At 41.8% G+C, this 23,056-nt stretch overlaps 1 protein-coding gene across 2 annotated transcripts in view; it reads left to right on the top strand.

The window, feature by feature from the left end:
• The first annotated feature begins 4,599 nt into the window (after nucleotides 1–4,599).
• NUDT12 (nudix hydrolase 12) overlaps nucleotides 4,600–23,056 on the top strand; it is a 24,688-nt gene continuing 6,231 nt past the window's right edge. The window contains exons 1-6 of one of the 2 annotated variants that reach the window (XM_019532452.1): nucleotides 4,600–4,678; nucleotides 7,085–7,298; nucleotides 12,168–12,757; nucleotides 14,634–14,801; nucleotides 17,300–17,413; nucleotides 20,826–21,025. In XM_019532452.1, the coding sequence (XP_019387997.1) occupies nucleotides 7,093–7,298; nucleotides 12,168–12,757; nucleotides 14,634–14,801; nucleotides 17,300–17,413; nucleotides 20,826–21,025 (1,278 nt within the window). In that variant the 5' untranslated portion in view covers nucleotides 4,600–4,678; nucleotides 7,085–7,092. Of the gene's footprint in view, nucleotides 4,679–5,141; nucleotides 5,299–7,084; nucleotides 7,299–12,167; nucleotides 12,758–14,633; nucleotides 14,802–17,299; nucleotides 17,414–20,825; nucleotides 21,026–23,056 lie in introns of those variants that run through there. The other variant, XM_019532454.1, reaches the window with a different exon arrangement.

The raw sequence follows: 23,056 nt of genomic DNA, 5'->3' as shown, positions 1-23,056 counted from the left end.
ACATGCCTGGGGGTAACACCGCCACCACCCAGAATCTGGACTGATCTGGGACTTGTGCCTGCTGAGAAACACAGGCCTAGTAGTCCTTGAAGGTACTTGACCCACTGCAAGAACTTGGGGTGCTTCCCTCAGTCTGAAGCACAAATAGTGGTCTCCCTTAGTCAGCTGAAGCAAGGGGACCCCAAGGCATAATCTAGACGCTCTCCCAAGAAGTCTCCCACGCTAGGTACAAAGGAGAACTTTATTGGTTACAAGGAGTAGGTTTGGAATAGGGTACAGGGTAGAGCAATATCAGAGAAATCCCTTAGAACAAAGTGGCATGGTAGCCTTTGATTACACATCTGTGTTACTGCAAGCTATATAGCTATTTAGATCTCAGGTACCTTACTCACAAGTATCATCCAGAGGCAGGTGGAGATTCCTTCTGAAGGCAAGCAGTTCACTGATCATGAGTTTCAAGAGAGAATGAGTTTGACGGTCCAGCTTCTCTCTGTGAGTTTTCATCATGTCTACCACCCCTCCTCCTGGGCAGTCTTTCACTTATATAGCCCTTATGACCTCATTTACCTGGTCCAATGAAAGCTAGCAACTGTTGGCTGCTAGCCAACTAATCTAAAATGCATCACTGGTTGCTGTGTAGACTGGAAGGGTCTTTAGCCCCCTCCCAGTCATGTTAGCATTGCTTGAACAATAGGGAATGTAAGCCCCCCACCCAGGTGTGTGATGCCAGTCAAGTAGACAGAGAGAGCAGGTTTCCCCCCTCTCTCAGAAATGTATCCAGCTCAGGTTACAAATCAGGGTTACCTGAAGCCGGAGGGGCCAGAAGAGTCTGCCCTCTGCAGTGACTATGGTAACCAAATTGTCAGATAGCAGAGTTTAGGGAAAGACAGAGATGGTACTCTACCACACCCTGCTTTTAAAAACTTCCAAGAGTGGAGATTGCAAAACCTCCCTAGGTAATCTGTTGCAATATTTAACCACCATAGCGAAAAAGTTCTTCCTATTCTACAACCTAAATTTCCCTTGGTACAGTTTTAAGATCCAGTCCTCTGTGGCCACAGAGAAAAGTCTATCACCATCTTCTCTATAACCACCCTTCGGGTATTTAAAGATTGTTATCAAATCCACCTGAGTCTTCTCAGTTCTCCCAAGTTTTCTTTGAAAATCATATTCCTTGATCTCAATATTTTTGCTGCTCTCTCCACTTTTGTTGCCTTCACCTTTCTTGCCACTTTCTAATTTGCTTTCATCTTCCTTGAAGTACAGTGCCCACAGCTGGACTCTGCATTCTGTGGCTTCACTAGTGCTGAATACAGTGGAAGAATCACTTCCCTTGACTTGCAAGTGACAGTTGTGTTAATATAAACTATTGGCATACTTTGCAATAAGAGCACATGGTTACTCATATACATTTTACAGTCCACAATAATCCCAGGACCTTTTGTGCAGCACTACAACCAAAATAGTGGTTCCCTGATCTGTATTTGTACATGTAATTGTCCCAAGCACAGAACTTTGCACGTGCTCTTACTTAATTTTATTTGATTCACTTTGAATCATTTTTCCAGTTTATAAATTTCATTATGAACCCTAATCCTATCGTCCAAAGAGTCTGGAACTCCACTCAGCCTGGTATCATCTGCAAATGTGGTAACTATACTGCATCCCATCCTCCAAATCATTAATCAAGGCATCCCCTAACAATGTGCAATGAGGGACAATGGGAAACTGGCTAGAGATCAGTTGTGGAGAGATGAGGATCCAGTGGTAGCTATCCACCAAAGAGAACAGTTTACAGAAAAAATCATGACCTGCACTGTATGAGTGATTGTTAGATAGCTCCCAGATGACTTAATACACTGGCCTAATTAAATCACATCCCTCATATTGTGTCTTTGTTCTTCTGTGTCTGAAACCATATCCTTATCAACTCCAAGTACAGTCACTGCACGATATCCTGGATCTTTCTGTAGGGAGTTAAATTCTCTTAACTTAATCCCTAATAGACAAGTTATAACTATACATGTAGCTGCTATAATAGGATGTATAACATCAAAAAAGAGTCAGCAGGGACTCTAACACTTACTCATCAAATAATTATAAAGAATGCATAATAAATGCATGAACTATGAACTGCTTAATATATTGAGTAATCCATTTATTATGGAGTATATAAGACAGCCATTAATGTTGACCATTTCAATAATTCATGGAACTGTATGTATTGCAGATACTAATGCTCTGTAATTAAATAGCTCAATGACTATTTGGGATTAGGCTGTGCTTTCCCTGTAAGATGTGGAAAATAGCTACATCTGTACAAAGATGCTCAGAGAAAGCATTCTCACTCCAAGAGTCAAAACTGCATCCCTTTTGATACTGGGGATAATGCAACACCTCTTAATTTAACATGCGTCTTGGGGATATTTGGTATATTTAAGCTTTTTAATATACTTTAGGAAATCATGAAAACATGAACTCCAAAAGCAAATACAAAAAAACAAAACACATCAGTTTATTAAAAGTCCATTAAGTATAAGCCAGTCCCAGGAGTTTTGAAAATCATTTAAAGATTTTTAAATGCCGGGGATTGGCATTGAAGAAGATGTAGTCAATTAATGATTTTTACAAATAGAGCATTAATAATCCTCCTACCTTGTTCTTTCTCATTACCCATATTTCTCTGCCAACTCCTCTTCTATGTGAGGCTGGGAAATGGGCAATAGTGGGAAAACTGCCCTGTTTAAGCCCGTGAATCTGCAACTGGTATATGAGGATGTCACACAAAGGTACTGAGAGAGTCTTTTCCCCTTATGTTTTGGAGGGCATGTCTATGCAAGTCGATATGCATGCTGCCAACACACAAGACCTTGTGCCTGTCCTCCCAGCATGCACTCAAGGCTGCTCCAGGTTGTCTAATTTGCAAATTTATTAAACCAGCACGTACAGGAAGGTCATGACTGGGCAGGATTTATTTCTACACACAGAGCCTTGTCTTGCTGATAAGGCTCTATAGATACCCTAAGAGTCCATTTAGTGCTTTATTCTTGATTCAGTCATTTATTTATTTATTCTTTATGTGCAACTCCAAATGAAGTAAATCTGTTGCTTTCAAATGCTCAGTATTCATACTTCGTAAATTCCTATGTATTGTACATGCCATAGCTATTAACCAATTCACTCTATAGGTAATACACATTTTTCCTTATGTTTGCATTTTCATTTCCAGATGGACTGTTCTTAAAGGGAAAAGCCTAGCTTTACCTACATCACATCTGTGCAACTAGTGCCTCACAGGCCTCATGCACACAGTGCAGCTGAGGGTGAGCCGGGGGCCAAACAGATTTGAGGTGGGGGCCATGCCGACTTGAGATGGGGGTGCATGTGCGATGTAGTGGTGGGGGAGAGAGCCATGGATGCATGGTACAGCAGTGTTGGCAGAGAAGGGGCCTCAGCACTGTGTGTGGCCGGGGGGATGGGACCCACTGCTTTTAGAGTGTGGAACAGCACTGTGACCTTGTGGGAAAGCATCTTCCTCTCTTTGCCTTCCCATTACCAAACTAAGATGCTGGGCTCTATCTACCAGTTAGGGGCTACTGGATCCCATCAGAAGGATGCTGCACAAACAAAACACCAGAATTGAAGAGGGGACCAGTGCTTGTCATTCACCGCTTCATCTTTCATGCAGAAGTACATGCTTCTTTTCTGCAGACAAGGCCCAGCTTAGGTCCTAGGGGGTAAAATCTTAGCCTCACTGAAGTCAGTGGCAAAACTCTCACCGATTTCAGCCAGGCCAGGATTTCACCCTTGATTCCTAACCTTGGAGTAGAAGTGTTCAACTCTGGGCCTGCAGGCCAGGTCCAGCCCACGGAGCCATGTTATCCAACCCACAGGGCTCCCCCCCCGACTTCTGAAAATGTGGTGGTGGAAAGAGCATTGGTGGCCCATTGCTGCTCTCCTGCTGTCAAATTTCTGAACCCAGGGGGAGCCCAAAGGGCTGAATAGCACAGTCCTGTGCACGAGACTGAGGGCCTGGAGCCGATCGAGGTGGCGTGAGGCTAAGCGAGGCCATGCAGGGCAGCACAGAATCAGCTAAGTGAGGCCGGCTGGGCAGCCTGGGGCTAATCCAGGCGGCACAGGGAGCGTGGACAGGCACAGGGCGAATCAGGGCGGTGTGGAGGGGCACAGGGCAGAGCACAATGACCCACAGCAGCACAGAGCAGTGCGGCACAGAGCCAAGCAGCGCCACACCCGGCCCACTGACTGGCCCTGCACTGCCTGTCCAGCCAGCAGGGCCAGACGACTGCGCAGCCCCACCTCAGCGCCTTCAAATCTCTTGCCCTTGTACAGGGAAGGGCTTCTTTTTTATTCATAATGCTGGTTCCCCCCGGTAGAGTCCGAAGGAAATAAAGGCAAGCAGGGGAGCAAAGAGAGAGAGAGAGAAAGAAGACCACCCACCCCGGGCCCGGCCGGCGCTGAGGAAGGGGCTGCCCCCAGCCCTGGGGAACGGGCCGGGCTGGGCGAGTGCAGGGACGCGAACTACAACTCCCAGCATGCAGGGCGGAGGAGAGAACGGCACCGGAAGTGCCCGGGCGACCGCTGCTCCTGACCGGAAGTGGGGGTCATTCGTCGTTCCTCCTCCTGGCCCGCAGGCGGGCGGCGCGCGGGGCGCGTCACGGTAACGGCACCGCTCGGGCTCCCTCCCTGCAGGGGTCGCGCGGGGGCGGGCGCTTGTTGCCGCCGGGACTGCGGGGACAGCGCATGCGCCGCTCAGGGTCTCTCCCCTCGCCCCTGTGCAGCAGGGTTTGAGAGCACTTGTTTTAAGCCTTTGCTCCTCCGACCTTCGCTCATGTCCCTGCTGTGTCTTTTCTTTGCCCCAAGCCATCACTGATACGCCCCCAGTGGCTCCCTGATGGAGGGTTGTAGCTGTACCTGGCGCACAGGCCCCTTGGCCACTCGCGTGTCCGGGCATTTTCAGAGGGCCGTGTCAGCCACCTCCTTGGACTCGCTGCGGCGGACACTATCCAGTGGCTTTGCTCAGCATTCCCCCTCGGGGCACCTGTTTAAATCTGATACCTTGCTCCTGTCCCTGCTTTATCTTTTATTTTTCCCATTATTTCAGTTGATACACACCCAGCAGCCCCCTCTAATAAAGGCGAGTAACCGTTGCTCTGTGGGCCTAAGCCCGCTTTGCCCCTTATGCTGCAGCTAGGCCTGACCCTTATCTCAGTGGCTCCCCGCCTTGGAGCACTTGTCAGCCTCTAACCCTCACATCATTTCAGCTGTCCCAAGGAATCAGTCGGTACGTAACCGATAGCTCCATCAAACAACAGCGGGTGGGTAGGGTAACTGTTTGTGAGCTGGCACATGCCTATGTTTCCTCTCTGCACCAAATAGGTTTAGCCCAGTCTGCTTCACGTATAGGCCTGTCTCTCTTTTTTTCCTGTGTGACACCACTGCCAAGATACAATGACCGGGAACCCACCGTCTGCAAAACCTTTGGCCCGCCAGGGTTATGTCACACCATTACTGTTTAGAGTTGGTATCTGAGAGGATGAGCCTAACAGCCCCGTGTAGAGTTGAACGGGGCTGTATGGCTTCTGCGAAGGATACAGGAGATGTTACACAGCTCTCATCTGAATTACTTCCTTCTTAGGAGAGAGGCAAGAGTTTCTGAAGGTGATGACTTTCATTGGACCAACCAGGTAGTGGGGGTAGGGTTAGACAGACTTACAAATGCTTCTTTCTCAGGTCTGATGAGAACGAAGCAGATAATCTAGATTTAAACCTATGCCAGTGAAAAGTGCAAGATTAGCAATGATGCTCTTGCATTTCGGAGCCAGTGAACTGCATCATGGTTGGGCCAGCATCCACTAACCTGTTGGTGTCCCGCTGAAGCTCTAAATCAGCTATTCTCAACTGGCATGCCAAGGTGTGGTGGGATGCCGCAACGTTAGCACTGTTAGGTGCAAACATGTACACATGCATGGGCGACTGGTGCCACTATAGTTGGGGGGGGCACATGCCCCCCCCCCCACCGTCAATCTTGCTGACCAGGGGAGAGGAGGTCCTGAGATGGCCGATCAGTGTGTCTGTGGCCACTTCCAGGAGCACTGTTTCAGCTGGCAATCGCAGAGGGGACACCAGCACTCCGTAAGTGGCGAGCACGGCCAGTCAGTCATGCACCCCTTACATGTCACCACTGTAGACATGATTTACAGGATAAACCCTGAGATTATAAATGGGAATCCAGTATGTCAAAAACATTCTGACCTGTGGTCTTCCTGAATTCTTTATAACAAGAATTGCTATATAGTAAAAAACAAAAAGTGAAAACTAAGAGCTGGCATTTTCCAAGGGCTGCCTGCAGTCTGAAAAGGTTAAAAACCACTTAATAAAGGGAAGTACCTGTGAGTAAAATGGCTAGACTTCCATGGACATTTATTTGTGTTGCAGTAGCACCATTGATACAAGATTAATGTCTGTCTTTGTGTATATTTGGAGGGATTGAATATGTTTTTGAATGTTAAATCTGTTCTTTTATGGGTTAGATTCATTTTAAAAAATTAAAAATAATGGCTCCATCCCTCATTTGAAGGTGCTGTCTTAATATCTGGGCACGTTTTCAGTCCACACTTTTTCTCTAAAATCAGCCTTCCAAAAATGGAGCTAATGTTTTATCAGGGAAGCTGATTTTTCCTTTCTGGAAAAAATCCTACAAGAATAGAAACATAGAGACAGTGTGCTACAATGGCTCCCACTTTTCCCTGGGGCACCAGGCAGGAGGGACAGTGTCCCATGTTAACCCTCTCACAGCTGCTGATGAGATAGTAGCTTTTGGCTGAAGAGTCACTGAGCTGGCTGGGGATGAGCAGGTTGCTGCATGCAGTAAACTCTTGGGTATAACTCTAGAAAAATCTTTTTCTACAGACTGTCTTCCAAAAACAATGTCTGTCTCTTATTTGTAGGTATGTGGTATGCAAATAAATGTAGTATTCGTGTTCTTTATTCTTCTTTTTTAATTATATGAAATCAAAAGTATCATGAATATGTTTTTGGACACATTTCTGTTTTTTCAATCTAGTTGAGATAATGACAGCCCTTGAAAGGAACCCCAAGCAGCAGATGATTTCTCAGCTGCATAATTTTGCTTCTGCTGGTGACACAGCCAGGTTGAAAGCATTGCTGACACAGTCTCCATCCCTTATTAATGCAACATCCGAAAATGGTTGGACAGCTTTAATGTATGGTGCTAGGAATGGGCACCTTGAGATTGTGCAGATTCTTCTTGAAGAAGGGTAAGAAACAGATTCATTTTCTTCAAAAGAATTTACTGGATTCCTTGCTTCCCCTTTGATGTGCTCTCTCTGAATTACCACCATATTCAGGTCCATAAATGAGTAAACTTAACTATGTGGGTCATGAGAAGAAAAACCTTGCAGAGCAAGTCACTCAAGGCATTCTAATGCCAGATTAGTTTATAGTTGGTACTCCTGTAGGTCCATGTATGTCTAAAAACATGTTTTAAAAATATTTTTTAAAAGGGGTGTCAAGCATAAGTCCTGCAGCCTGGATTTGGCCTGCAGAGTCAAGTCATTGGGCCCAAAGAATTGGTTCATCCGGCCCACATTTTTAATGAGGGAATTTCTCTCACCAGCAGTCAAGTACCTGGGCTATGCCCATGGAGTTGGAGCTGATGCAACAACATGCCTTGTTCCTGCAGTAGCAAGCAGGTGCCCACAATGCCAGGCTTCTTCCTGTAGTATTCTCCCAAGCCCTTGGCAGGCAAGCTGGGGAACGCCACAGTGTTGTACCCCCAGCAGCACCATGAACAGAAGCCTGGCACTGCAGTATGTTCTGGCAGCAGCAACCAAGCCCCTGGGATGCTTGGTCCCAGGCACCATGTGTGCAGCATCCAGCAATATGGGGGGGAGTCCATAGTAGGGTGATGTGAAGCCTTGGTTGCTGATTCAGTTCAGCAGAGGTTCGCCCCTATTCGGTGGCCAAATCTCCGAATTTGAATTGAATCAGGAGACCGTTTAATCCTTCCGAAACGATTTGGAAAGATTCAGAAAGATTTGATGATTCAGACATAGACACAACTTTAAATGTTTTTTCTACATACCTCAAGGTACCATGTGGCTCGTGAATGCTGAGATGGTGGGGCGGATGGAGTGTCCCACAGGAGCGGGGTGGAGCGGGGAGGTCCCCAGCATGCTCAGCAGTAGACTGGGAAGTGGATCAGAAGCACTTCCAGTCCACTTCTGAGTCCGCCAGGGAGCGTGGTGGGGGCCTCCCTCGCACCCCCCCCTGCTTAGCAACTGATACCTCCTGGATCTGGGGAGGCACCTGGGGTCTCCCCCGAGCCGGGGGGCCTTCAGCATTGGACCTAGAAGTGAACCGGAAGTACTTCCAGTCCGCTTCCGGATTTGTCACCAAGCACATGGGGCGTGGGGGCCTCCGTGCTCCTGTGGGACGCCCCATTCATCCCACCACCACAGCATTCACGAGCCGCACCTGGTACCTCAAGGTACGTAGAAAAAATATTTAAACCTGTGCCTGTGGCCAAATCACTGATTCCTTGAATCAGCATCAAATCTTCAAATTCTGATTTGGCCGATTTGAATTGGGACAGTGATCCAAATCAACAAATCAAATCACTATCCCCAATTTGGGCCGAATCCAAATCTGAATCAAATATGGCCTGTTTTGCATACCCCTAGTCCATAGACATATTCTGGCCTGTGGGGCTGCTCCCATACCACTCATCCTGCTTTGGATCAGTCATGCACCACTCATTTGACCCTCATCTGACACTGCTGGTTTAAAAGATATAAATAAATTCTCTCAGTAAAAGTTACCATCTCTGCCTTGTTTTCACTTTTCTCAGCCCAAGACTGGTAGAACTCCCCAGACTATTAAAAGTTATTTTTACACTTGATGGCAGTGATTAAAGAGCAGGACACAACTCATTTTAAAATTAATAAATCTGAATGTTCCAGTTTGTTTTTTCAGTGGATATTTAGGTCTGTAATTTTGTATCTGCTTCTATGTTGTAATGCAAAATAAATGTGCTTTCATATTTTTCCTGGCACATTTGTAAAAAAGTACCCCAGTACCAGTGAGGGATTTTCTTTGACTTCTTAATGTTTTAGCACAAATATTGTCAAATGAGTTTGTGCACGGCCACACTACACCTTTATCAAATAAAACCCTAATCAGTGCTGAATTTTTCTGTTTAGTGCCCTGGCACTTTTCTTGGCACTTGTGCTTCAGTTGTTTCAACTCCTTTCTCTCATGCGCCACTGCACTTGTTTCTTTTGAAGGTATAACATCTAAAAAAGAAGGAAGACCACTTACCATTTTCAAACGCTATATCAGTGCATCACTCAGGGTCAAAGAGAGACTAGCATGTTAAAGTAGCCTGCTTTGAAGTCAGTCACTGCTAGATATTTCTGCAAATGTCACTGCAAGCAATGAAAACAATGTAAGAAACACCTCAAAGTTCTGGGGAGACTCTTGTGAGTCATCAGAAGGCTAGATGAGACTGATTGAAAGGGTAAGTCTTCTAAACTAAGGCCTGAGTCAGATATGGGGTCCAGTTGAGCTGCAATTGGCACAAGACAAATGGAGAGCAAAATTGGCTTTAAATTACATTTTGGACCCCTAATCCTGGACCTGGCTAAAGTTGGTGCTGTCAATGGCATGATTAAGATTAATCTAAAAGGCAACTGTAATTTGCAGATTGTAACTGTAATTTGTAGTTTGTCTGTGGGCTGTTTTGTCCGCACCCTTTTTTAACCAGCTACAAATTCATGGCTAGGCCAACCATGGATTACAGTTTCTGTGGCCTGTCTTATTGTGGAGTCCTTGAGGCAGAAAGAGTTCTTGGAGTCAGATTTAGTTTTTTTCCAATAATGAGGACTCTGTCAGTTTCAAGGGAGAGAGAAACTCTACCACTGAATGCTGACACTAATACTAAAATATCTGGATGTAAGTTTTCATTTCTATTAAGAGAATGCGGGTCATAAAGGAAGAGAAGCCGTATCCAAGAAAAAAGTGGCTTTCAAGGATTGTGGGTAGCTATGGTAGGTAACCAACTGCTGAACAGGAATTGCTAGTGTAATGCTATGAGTTAATATGACCCCAGATGTATAAGCAGGGATATTATCAAGGAGTATGGAGATAATATTGCATCTGTGTACAGTGCTAGTGAGACCACTTCTAGAATACTGTAGCCAGTTTTGCATCCATACTTTGAAAAAGGGCATTGAAAAATTAGATGGACTTTGGTAAAAAGTGCAGAGAATTATTTGAGATATGAAAAAAGCAGCTTGCTATAAGGAATTTAAAGGAGTTCAGTTTGCTTAACTTATTGAAGAGAACAAAAGAGGTGACTCAGTCACAGTCTGCAAGAGCCTGCAGAGGCAGTAGATAGGACACTTTAACTTGGCAGACAGATACAAGATGCAGTGGCTGGGAACAAGAATAATTCATGCTGGAAATGAGCAAGTTTTTAAACAATAAAGATGATTAATCACTGAGACAGATGGCTAAAGGATATGGTAAACTTCTGTTATTTGAAGTCTTCATTTGGATGTCTTTCTAAAACATAAGTTCCAGTTCGAGCACAAGCAGTCGACCTCAATGCAGACATATCTGCATGAAATATGTAGTTACCTGTGTATCAGACAATATGGTCCTAATGGTTGTTTTTGGATGTAAGATCTGTGAGGATTTTCCTGGCCCTTTTATTTTTGTTTTTCTGAGGTGAGCATTTTTATCTTAATTTGTTTTTCTTTCCACCCCTGGGAATTTGGCTTTCCACAAAGTCAAAGAAACTTACTGGAACATTCATAGAAACTACATTTCTACATTGTAAGGAGCCAACCTTACACCCTCTCCCTTATCTTCAAGGATCAAGTATTTTATAGGGATATTTTGCTAATCTCTTTCTAGAGCAGCAAGAGCACCTTCTTGTGACACCAGACATTTAGAGACAAGGATAAAAAGAGACCAGTTGGACAGACTTGACTTTTAAACACTTTAAAAGGAGGGGAGGAGTTGCATCAACTGTTATGTCTACTAAATAAAACCATGTTAAAGTTGCAACACTTTTGGAACAATATTGCTCTAGAAGGCACATAGGCATAATCATTGCATGTTAATAGTTAATACTAGCATGTTCAGTACTGATACAATTGTTATATCTGTCTATGTGCTTACTTCCTTTCATGGATGCTTGAAATCAGGGGCAGATCCAGAGGGGGTGCAGTGGCGTCGCTGCATCTCCCTTTTGGATTGGACTGCACTGCAGAAGCCTCCAGGGACTTTTTAAATTTCCTAAAACAGGTGAAAATACTCCCTCCCTGCCTGCCTGCCTTTCCCCACTGCTCTGAGGGCAGAGAAGAACCAGAGCCTTACTGGGAAGTGGGGACAACAGCAGCAAGGATGGAGAGGGGTTCCCCCTGCACTGTGACCAGGCAGGGTGGGGGGAACTTTCCAGTCACCCAGTTGCTATTGTGCCCTCCCCAGCTGACCCCAGCCCCTGCTCATCCTGGTTGGCTCTGGAACTTCCCTACCCCCAACTGTGGAGAATGCAGCTGGAGCAGGCAGGAGAATGGGCAGGATGGGAAGAAGAGGAGGGGTGGACTGCCTCTGAACAGAAAGGGAAAGGAAGAGGGTATTTTCACCTGCCTTAAGATTTTAGAAACTCCTCAGTAGCTCCTGCAGCCTGGTTTGCCTGGACTGATGGGGCAGAGAAAGCAAGGAAGAGGGGGGTTGTGGCTTCTGCACCTCACTTTGGGAAATTCTGGATCCGCCCCGGTTGAAAATCACTGTTCTCTCTGTAACTGAAGCAATTGTTGCTTTGATCCAAGTCTCCTTTTATTCTCCTTTTATTGTACTGCATCAAAATTAGCATTAGGCGGTTTGCTCAGTGATCTACTCTGCTGGGCTGTTGAGACTCTATGAGCTTTTTTTATCATTAAACCTTTGAATGTTCAATACCCTATATAGGTTGTGTGGCCTTAATAAGGACTATTTCAAACTTCCAAAGCTTAATGGCCTCAGATATGCATCCTCACAAGTAAGAATATACAGCAGGAAGACCCTCACAGACCACACTTACTCCACTAACCATTGTTTATCTTTTCTGTTTTTAATAGATGTGACAAATCCATTGCCAATAAATCAAGGCAGACTGCACTGGACATTGCTAAATTTTGGGGGTATAAGCATGTCGCGAATTTACTGGCTAATATTAAGGGTGGGAAGACACTTATCTCCTTGCCAAATGAAGTGAGGGAATGTGAAAATTATTTCAGCAGGACACTTTTGGACAGAAGAAGTGATAAAAGAACAGATTATAAATGGCTAAGCAAAAAACAGAGCCATCCAACTACAGTTTACATCCTTTTTTCAAAGTTAAGCCCACTGGTTACTTTAGCAGGAGAAGAGGACAGTACCCAGCAGCCAGAAGTCAGGCTTTGTAAGCTGTGCCACAAGGATGTCAAGGAATATATGACGGAAGAAGTCATCTTGATTTTTCTTGGAGTAGAACTTCAACGGAATAAAGACTTGTTAGCTACTCACAATGGAGGAGTTTTAAAAGAAGTTAAAGAGGATGGATTAGTTGCTTGGTTTGCTGTTAGCATAGATTCTATCTCCGCTGAGCAGTTTAAACAGAAGCATCAAGATTGTTATTTTCTTCATCCTCCAATGCCTGCACTCCTGCAGTTGCCTGAAAAAGAAGCTGGTAAGGTGCCTAAAATGCAAATTTAGCAACTCTTGAATCAGAAAGAAGGAATAGGTGAATAGCATTTAAGATACCTTGGCCTCTTTACTGAGTATATATCTGACCTTCAGCAAGTCTATGGCCAATCTGCACCTCTCACTGATACCTTTATATAAACTGACCATATTCAGATCATCCACAAAGGAGAGTTGAACTTTAACTCCTTGTAACATAACTTTTGAGATCTTTTGAATAGTGCAAACTGTTATAGAAAGATCAAATTTAAAATGACAGAAACAGGCTTTCTGGACCAGCAGATTTAAGAAGTCATTTGCTCAAGCAGTCCACAAGGTCATCCATTCTGAACCCTCCCATCCACCATAGCACAGAGCTTCCTAAGAAAAAACTAAATATCAGTATTCCACAAGTGAATGTGGGGGGAACAAGTATATCACATGTTCCTTGCTACTGTAATGGTAGGGAATGTGTTAAATGATCCAGAACAGTTCTCCATGTGGTAGAGAAAAGAATAAACTACCCAAGTCCTTGCCAATCTGTAAAATTCCTGATGCCAAATTGATTGCCCATCACCATAGATAAAATAGTCAGTTTTAGTTGAGATTCAGTTACCAATTTTTACTGTCTAGGACTGGTTGTGTGTAGAATTTGGCCTATACACAGTTGAAAGATACTAGCATCAGCAAAATATGGTGATGAGATTTTAAAACCTCATGGTTTTGTGTGTAAACCATCCATGTGTAAATGCAGAGATATTATTACATCAAAATCAAGTGAAAAAACATTCCCATATATAGATGACAAGTACAGAAAAGAGGATCCTAATGAACAGTTTTTGAATACTTACATGAGAAGAAAAAAAAAAGTATTCTGGTGTGCATACTATATATATATTCTGGTGTGCATACTAGCGCAGTAACCGGTACACATTAAAATAACACCCAAAGAGTTGAGGCCCCAGTATTCAGGGTGCTCTAGAGACAGAAATGAGACAAGGCATGCTAGAAAGGGCTTAAGGTCAAGAAATAGTGGGTATTGTGAAATAATGTACAAGAATATGTACACAAGATAGCACTAGTATTATCTTAGTCATGAGGTAAAGGCTTTGTGCTGATTCCTCCTTTGTTTAGAATTTTCCTAAAGTGCTCCTGAGTAAAAATTAAATCTCAGTTTTCCTATGTTAATCAATGTAAAACTTTTTAAAATACAGCATTCTATAGATCACCTACAATTATAAGTGATTTTTCTTGGTTGCCCACACAACCTGACTCTGATTTTGCATTTACCCTTCATTAATATTTGTGGCAGATCCAGATGAATCAGGGCTTTGTTTAACATAGGTACAATGGAAAAGATGAAGTCTATTAAAGTGACAGTTTAAAGCTTGGTCTTAGTTCGATTTTCATGATTAATTGATAATCATGATTTCCTTGCTTTACCAATCATTTTCATAGATTCATAGATATAGGGTTGGAAGGGACCCAAGTAGATCTTCAAGTCCGACCCCCTGCCCTGGGCAGGAGAGAATACTGGGCTCATATGACCCCAGCTAGGTAGTTATCAAGCCTCCTTTTAAAGACCCCCAAAGTTGGAACCAGCATCACTTCCCTTGGAATTTGGTTCCCCTAGCCACCCTGACTGTGAAATAGTGCCTTCTAATGTCCAGCCTGATCCTACTCTCAAACAACTTATGGCCGTTATTCCTTGTTACTCCAGGAGGTGCTCAGGTGAACAGGGTCTCTCCCATTCCCTGGTGGTCCCCCCTGGTAAGTTTATAGACAGCTACCAAGTCACCTCTCAGCCTTCTCTTGTGATATTATAAAAGCTGAAAAATGTTATTTGATTTTAAATGACTTATGTTTTTTTTTTCCCTTTAAAGGAGTAGTAGCCCAGGCTAGATCCATTCTCGCATGGCACAGCCGGTATCAGTTCTGCCCAACATGTGGTAGTACAACCAAGACAGAAGAAGGAGGTTACAAGAAGACCTGCTTAAAAAATGGTTGCCCCAGTCTACAAGGTGTTCACAATACATCATATCCAAGAGTTGGTAAGCTTAAATATAAACAGATGGCTGAGGAAAATTGGTCCATGATCACTATTTAACTCATTGTCTTTGCTGTGCCTTGCTCCTTTTTAAGTCTTCCTGTTACCTCATTCAAACCCTTCTTATCTCTTTTAATTATCTCCCAGACAGTGCGTGTCTGCCAGCTTTATTCAGAGTTAAGTAGTCCAAGCTGCTTTTTGTCTGTGTTGTATGACATAATAATACAACACAACTGCAGTCTGATGTGTAGTAATGTAATGACCTTAATAGAAAGTGATGTTGCAAGTATGTATGTTAGCTATCAAAATTGATAGTGTATCAGTGATGAAGCCATGATGGTTCAGAAATTATGCAAGAGGCAAGGATTTCTTAGGGAGATATCTTTTATTGATCAACTATATAGTTGGGATAGAGTCAGATAAGCATTTGAATGCAAGACCTGATAAAGAAGGTGGGAGAGGGAGGGCAGGGCTTAACTGGTGCCCAGCCTGCCAGAAAAGTAGGCCACCACTGATTTAGGGTAAGAGATAACAGTTGCAGCACAGAGAAACAACACCACTGCTACAAGTGAAAGTGGCCATAGGTGCTCTGTTTGTACTAAGTTTATTTCTCTCAGCAATGAGAATGCCTGCTGGTTAAAATTTCACAGTAAGTCCAGTAGGTGGATCTCAAATGAGTTCTGTGGATCCTAAATAGGCAAGCTGCACAGTCCTTTCAGAATGGTATTAGTTCTGGACACACAGTACCTGAATAAGTCCCCCAGGCAACTTTGCTAGCAAAAACTTAGAGACACCTACGAACTTTCAGATGCCAAAGAGATTGGGTGGAGATTTGTAGATCACACTCTCAGACTTTGGCACTTAAGTCGCTTCGTATGTCTGTGCCTTATGACTTGCCTGGAAATCTGGGACAGGCAAGGGACCCGAATCCTCATGTCAAACCATAAATTAGTGTTTTAATTACTATACCATCCTTGTTATTCTTTTAAAAGCTTGAGTTTTCTTCCCTTTGCTGTGGTCTCCCTATCTTTTTTTGCCCTGCATCATCTTTCTTTGACTTCCTTTTCCTCTCTCCCATCACCTTGTCAAAGACAAGACACAAGATGATTCAGAAGGAAAGATGACATTTCTCTCTTTCCTTGCCTCTGTTGTTCTGCCATTTTATTAATCCTACTCGGTCCACCATTCTCTAGTGCTTTTTGGGCTACAGTGAAACTTAATAAACCCATTAACAGTTTTTTCTTCACAGTCATTAGCTTAATAAACTGAGACAATAAATAGGATTATATATCTGAACTGAACTGTTAGTTGGTTTTTGGTTCTTTTTATTAAAAAGATGACAGCCAGCAGGACTTACAGTTTCTACTATGTCCCCACAGGTACATTCTGAGTAGGGCACCAGTCTTTGAAAAGTACTTGCCTACTGACATTACTAAATCAGTCTGACAGAAGGAGAATACAAGAGGGGCAAACAGGCAAGAAACTAAAAACAAGTAGAATGTAGAATAAGATGGAGAGAAAGAACAGAAAGCAGATATAAAATATACATATTAACATAGTTATAACAAGGAGTCCAAGATGGGAAAGAAATGGTAGGGGCATGATATAGAAAGAGGGGAAGGACCGAAGTAGAAATAATAGAAAAAAATGGGGAGAAAACACAAAAATAGAAGTAGTTACACAAGAAAGAAAGACTTGAGAAGGAGAGGAAGAAAAGAAACAAAAAAAGGAAAGAGAAAACACGGAATATGCCAAGGAAAGGGAGTGATAGCTAGAAAGAGAAATTTGACCAAAGTAAGAATGAAAAGACATTACTGCATTGCAATCATAATAATACATAGTTGTTTCCTATCTGTGACCAAAGAAGAGGTTGTGGTAATTTGTCTTTGCTGAAAGAACTGTTGTTTTGTGTTGGACGTATAATTAAGTTAATGCTGAGAATCCTTTAACACAGGGCTATCCAATTTCTAAGCAGCTGGGAGCCAAATGCTCTGTGGGCCACCCCAGTGGGGGCTGCATACTCAGGAACTACACAAATGGATCCTCACTGCACTGAATGTCCATATGGGTACCCCAACCACCACTGCCCTCCAGAGACTCCATCTGCTGTTGCAGCCACAGAAATGGGGGAGTGGTGGCTCACTGGGAGCCCAAGGCCACAACTTAACTCCTCCCGGGCCACAGGTGGCTTGCACGTTGCCAGTTGGACAGCCCTGCTTTAATGGGTTGCATGGTTAAGTGATCATTTATTTCCTGAATTTCAAGCCGTGGCTGGTAGGGTACCCCTGCTAGACATATATATTACAAAGTCACACTAAACAGTACCTTGTTTAAAACCACTGCTTTCCCCAAGCATTTTCCAAGAGTTTAAGCTCTTAAAGATATTGTATCTGTATTTATATTCATTAATATTAAATAGGGATTATCCACGACTGAATTTGTTTCTGTATTTTGAGCCAAGAAATGCTAAATTTGAACAGATTTCTTTCATATGCATTCCAGATCCTGTAGTGATAATGCAAGTCATTCATCCAGATGAGAACCAATGCCTCTTGGGTAGAAAGAGTACGTTTCCTCCAGGCATGTTTACCTGCCTTGCTGGATTTGTAGAACCTGGTGAGATTTTCCTCATGATGTTGGTGTCAGTTCATTTTGTATTTACCCAGTCCACTATTGAAATTGTTTGTGGTTTTTCAAAAGGATTTTCCTGGATATTGATTTTAAATACACTGAAAAGAATTTCAGAAGTTTCATAGTTTTTAGGGGTTGGAATGGACCTTACAGATCATTGGGTCAGCCCCCTCTGCATTTGGGCAGCAGAGACTGCTCAACTGGCTTGGACATGGGGGCTTACTTATTCCAAGGTGACTCCTGTGTCCGAGTCTCAAAATATGACACTGTTCATACCAACAACTACTCTGGCATGTTGAGCTGTCTCCAAGCTTCAGTCTCAGCTGAGTGCAGGTGCACAGCACTGCAGGAGGCGAGCAACCCCCTTCCACTCCCCCAAGCTGGAGAGTGCCACTTTGTCCAGTTCTCAGAGGGGTTTAAAATGGGACTGGCCCAGCAAAAATGAAATGTATGGCCATCTTCCTTATTTCTTTTACTTAAAGAAAAAATAACTGTGCACAACCCATTTAAAGGTCTCAAAGACTTTGGCATTAGTACTTCATTGAGATAGGACTTCTACTGTTGTGTTCCAGCAACAATCCCCAAGACAGTCAGAAGTAAGTGGGCACTGTGTTGTCAAAGCAGAAGCGAGGTTTCAGTAGGAAGTGTTCATTTCTTAGGACGTTCCACCTAACCATGACTCTTTCTAGCAGTGTGCAGAGATCCCCAAAATAGTTCTGAATGTCTATACAATACAACGCATGCCATGCAGAGACAACAGCCTGGGTCCCAAAACTACTATGGCTGTACCAGTACAACGCTTCCCCTGAACTGACAAAACCATGCTGTCAGAGTTAGTTAGCATGCATATATTTCTACAAGTAGTTGTGTTGCAACATATAGACATACCATATTTCTCTCTCAGAACTGACTCCTCAAATAAGAACTGTTAACTTGTAAAGCCAACAAGTGATTTCAGATTTAAAAGCCAAAATCCCCCAAACCTCAATACTAAATACTCAGTTTTGTTTGTTCTCCATTTAAAATGGCCAAAGAGGTTTTTCTTAAGTTTTCAAAAGGGCCCACCACCAAAAACAGCTGTCTTGTAGAGTCAGACCAAGCATGAGAAGTTCAAATGAGAATTATTTTCTGAGAAATTTTCTTACGTTAGGATCAAGGGAAAGATTTTCACTAACAGTCATTTTAAGGATTTAGCTGCTAATATAAGGAATTAAGTACACATTTCTATTTTTTATAGGAACTGAATTAGTTATCTTTTGCTCATTTCACTGCATGTTGTGATTCAATTACTTAAATAGCTTCCAAACAGTGTTGTAATTACTTGTGTGCTCTATTTATATTGTTCCACATCGGTTCAAATAAATATACATGTCTTTTAGGGATATCTTATGCTGAATATTCCACATACCTTGTCAGATTTTTTTTTTTTAAAGGAACATTCTCAAAATTGGATATTTCTTTAGCAAAGTAATTTCAAATCATTCCATTTTCTGAAAGTGAATTCTTTAAGTTCCAGGACCTGATTTTTAAAAAATATATATTTTAAAGTATATCTTTATACTGTTTTCTTTTTCCTGGGTGATAGTATACAAGGATTTTTTTTTTCAGCAAGGTAGAAACTAAGATTGAATTCAGCTGGACTACGTATGTACTTAGAATGAAGCAAGTGGTTAAGTGACTGCAATATCCTGAACTTAAATAACTCTATAAAAGAATGCAAAAAGTTAAAAAGTATTGTAAAATGTATAGGAAAAAGAGAAAAGAATTTTTGGTAATCTTCTTTCAGTAATAATAGTCTCAAATATTTATAGTGATAGTAAATACAACATACTCAGACAGAAATGAGATATGGGGGCTAATGAATTTCCCTTTCAGGTGAAATCTTTTCCTTTGTTGTCTAAATTGTTCAGATAAACTGAACTCATTCACTGCCGTGCACAAACCAGCAGTGAAGAAAAGGACCCTACATGTTTAGAATAGAGGTTATATCTTACATTGAGTTACATGTTTTTGTCACAGGTGTGACTTGAACAGTTTTTTGTATCAAATGTCATTGGGGGGTTTTTTTGAGGTGTGGGGGCAGAATTCTCTCATATGTTGTAATACATCTTATTCACAGACCATAATGCATAGCCAAGTCTACAAATTCAGCTAATGAAACTAATGCTGTATGGATGAACAATCTCAGAATCCCTTTTTGTTTGTTTGTTTCCCTTCTTCTAACTTCTTTATTTTTCAGTTCTAAGCTCAGCTAAAGACTGTAGTATTGGAAATCTCAGAGGGCAGAATATTATGTTATTTCCATGCTAATTTTGCTCAATAAAGAGATTTGTCTACTTTGGAGAAACAATTAATGATCCTCCCAAATACTTCCAGGAAGTGTCTCTCATGAGTTTGGTCAGGGAACTTAAGGCAAAGACTAGCAAAAAATAACTGGATATTATTCACAAAAGAGAAGCACAAAGTACTAAGGAACAATGATATTGTATTCCTAGCATTGGTTACTGTTCAGTCTGGCAGAAGAATGGTGGATTGCTTTGTGCTATAGATTTTATAGAATAAAGGTAATATTTAATCACGTTATAGTCATGTCTGGGCACTCATCGTTTGTCAAAATGTTGTGTTCTATGAAAAATTATGATATATATGAATCCTTAAATTAAAAGTAAAAGTTAGGGAAATGTCAAAAAACTTCAGTTAAAACCCATGTACAAATAACATATTATACATTTAAGTAATACACACGTACTTGTGGTATGTATGATGATTTTTCTTAGGAAGAGTTAAAGCTTTCTATTAATAATGAAATTAGAAGAATTTCTTTATACATTGGTTGGTGCAAAGGACATTCTTTGAGGGAGACGAAGAATCTATTAGAATGCTTAAGGTGTGAATATATTTAAATAATCTACTTTCATTTTACTCTCAGTTTTCATATTTTAAACACTTGGTTTATTTTTAACTGTAGTAATTTATGCCATTATATTTATAGGACAAACCTTAACTTAAAGTTGACAAAATTCCTTTTTGCCGTAATAATAAAACGATTGCTTCAAAAAATAATTTGAGTTAAAGTGCCTTATATTTCCTACATGTGTCCTAATTTCAGGGAGTACTGCCAGCCTGCATACTTACAGTAAATTCACATCTTAGAAATTTACAGGATGATGGTGGCACCGTGCATTTTTTTTCCATTTTGAAAATGTTGCTTTGGTATCTGCCTTTTATAACACTTCTGTGTCTCATTCTTCAGATCTGTGCCCCAGTCTGTGAACTAGACCCTTGCAGATAATTGTTCAAAGCAGTTTCAAATCTTTTGAGTCAGTTGAACGTATAGAGTGTAATCCTTGCTTGGAGCATTTTCATCAGCTGCTTGTTCTTTGCCCTGCTTGATTAGGTGAAACAATAGAAGATGCAGTTCGAAGAGAAGTAGAAGAGGAGAGTGGAGTCAAGGTTGGCCATGTTCAGTATGTCTCTTGTCAGCCATGGCCAATGCCCTCCTCCCTAATGATTGGTTGCTTAGCTGTTGCTGTGTCTACAGAAATTAAAGTTGACAAGAATGAAATAGAGGATGCCCGCTGGTTCACTAGAGAACAGGTAAAGTTCAATTTAATTTCCTTCTTGTATTGATTGTTCTGTGACTGTGTTGGTTCTGGCATACAATAGATATGTGCTTTTTCAGCAAGTTGAACAAGTACTTATACTCCCTATATCATACAATTATATTGTAATTGTAAATTGCATATAACAAAGAAAGGCAGATACTCATAAAAGACAACGCTTGTATAGCTACTTTGCGCAGACATTTTGAATGCTGTTGCCATGCTTAGGTGTTCACAGCTTGTCTTTGAGAGCATTTTTGTTATCCTGGTCCACTTCTGGTCATTTTTCTGAGGATTTTTTTGAATGCAGATATGAGAAGTATCGCGTCTTTTACCTGCCTTTCCATTTTCTTGTCACCTAGAGCACTGCTGATAATCCAGTGTTCCATAATAATTTTACCTCCCTCGCCTACAATTCCCTTGTCTTTTTTTATTATGGAATCATTCATTAGCTTCAAGAAGGAAGGCACCAGTGTGTAACATCAGTACAATATTTTTATATGGCATGCAGCCACATACTTTTTCAAAACAGTTAAACAGAACAATTTTTCACCTTTTGCATAAGCAGTCATAGTAGAAATTAAAATTTATAGAAAATTATTCAGCTCAGCTGAAATTGTAAAGTAAACTTTCAATTGTCTGAATTCCATAACCATCTCCATTTTAGTTTGGGAAAACAGGATTTTGTACACTGAGAACCTGCTGTCTTCAGCCTAGACTTCCTTGCCCCTTCCAATCCTGAATAGTGACTTAGTTCTGCAGTGGTGGATCACGCAGCTCTATTCCCAGCATACTGAACTCTATTTGAACTTACATATTAAAAGGCAACATGTTTACCTAGTACATAGGCAAAGATAGCATTGTCAAGGATTATTACTTTGGAATTCTACTATTACATATGCACTAAAATTAACTTTCTTGTGCATTGCTTTTTTCCTCTGCCTAAATATATAAAGGACATGGAAAATTATTATTTGCAAAACTGAGTAAGGTTAAGCTACTAGCCCATATATAGCTATCTAAATAAAAGTGGCTGAATTTTTGGAAATGTCAAGTTCCCACAATTTTTATTAAGGTCAGTATGAGACGCAGGTGTCCAGCATCCTTGAAAAATAGTTCTTTTTGGAAGCCTAATTTAAAGGTCCTGGTTGCTGAATATTTTACAAAGCAGAAGATGGGATAGACAGAAAAATTAAATACCATGAAGAATCCTTGCACCACAATTGAAAGAACAAGGGCCAAACTTCAGTCCTTGCTTAAGCTGCATATCCCTACGCCAGCTCTGAATTTCACTTTGTAGGACCTGTAAAAGAAAGCAATATGAACAGTATGCCCAGAGATCACTTTTTATACATCATTAGTTTGTAAGTTACAGTTGTATGAGATCATAGTACTATAATTGCAAGACAATACTTGTTAGAAAGTAATATGAACTACTTATCTACTGCAAAAACAGTTTTGAACAATTCAATAAAATACTCCTCAGTGAAAGAGAAACAACCTCTATACATAAAATTTTAGTGAAAATTTTAGAAAAAATAGCATAATATTACAAGTGATCACACACGTATATGAAGTTCTTTATCAGGAATTGGACTCCTGGGTTCGGTTCTGGTCACCTTATCAGGGTGCAGCAGAAATAGATGTTATACTGAGACAAGGTTTAGAAGGATGAAAATACTATCATAAAAGAAATTGGGCTTAGGGCCACTCTAGACATTCATGTAAAGGCTTGATAGGATCCGATGCATGATTGTTTCATAGTTTCTAGGGTCAGAAGGGACCTGAGCAGATCATCAAGTCTGACCCCCTGCCATGGCAGGAAAGAGTACTGGAGTCCAACGACCCCAGCAAGGTGATTGTCCAGCCTTGTCTTAAAGACCCCCAAGGTAGGAGCCAGCACCACTTTGCTTAGAAGTCGGTTCCTCCAGGTCCTAGCCACCCTGACAGTGAAATAGCGCCTCCTGATGTCTAGTCTGAATTTACCCTCTGCCAGCTTGTGACCATTATTTCTAGTCACTCCTGG

The sequence above is a fragment of the Crocodylus porosus genome, unplaced genomic scaffold (genome assembly GCF_001723895.1).
Source record: "Crocodylus porosus isolate Cpor-Errol unplaced genomic scaffold, CroPor_comp1, whole genome shotgun sequence".
Lineage (NCBI taxonomy): Eukaryota > Metazoa > Chordata > Crocodylia > Crocodylidae > Crocodylus > Crocodylus porosus.
This window is presented reverse-complemented; position numbering and strand designations above follow the sequence as displayed.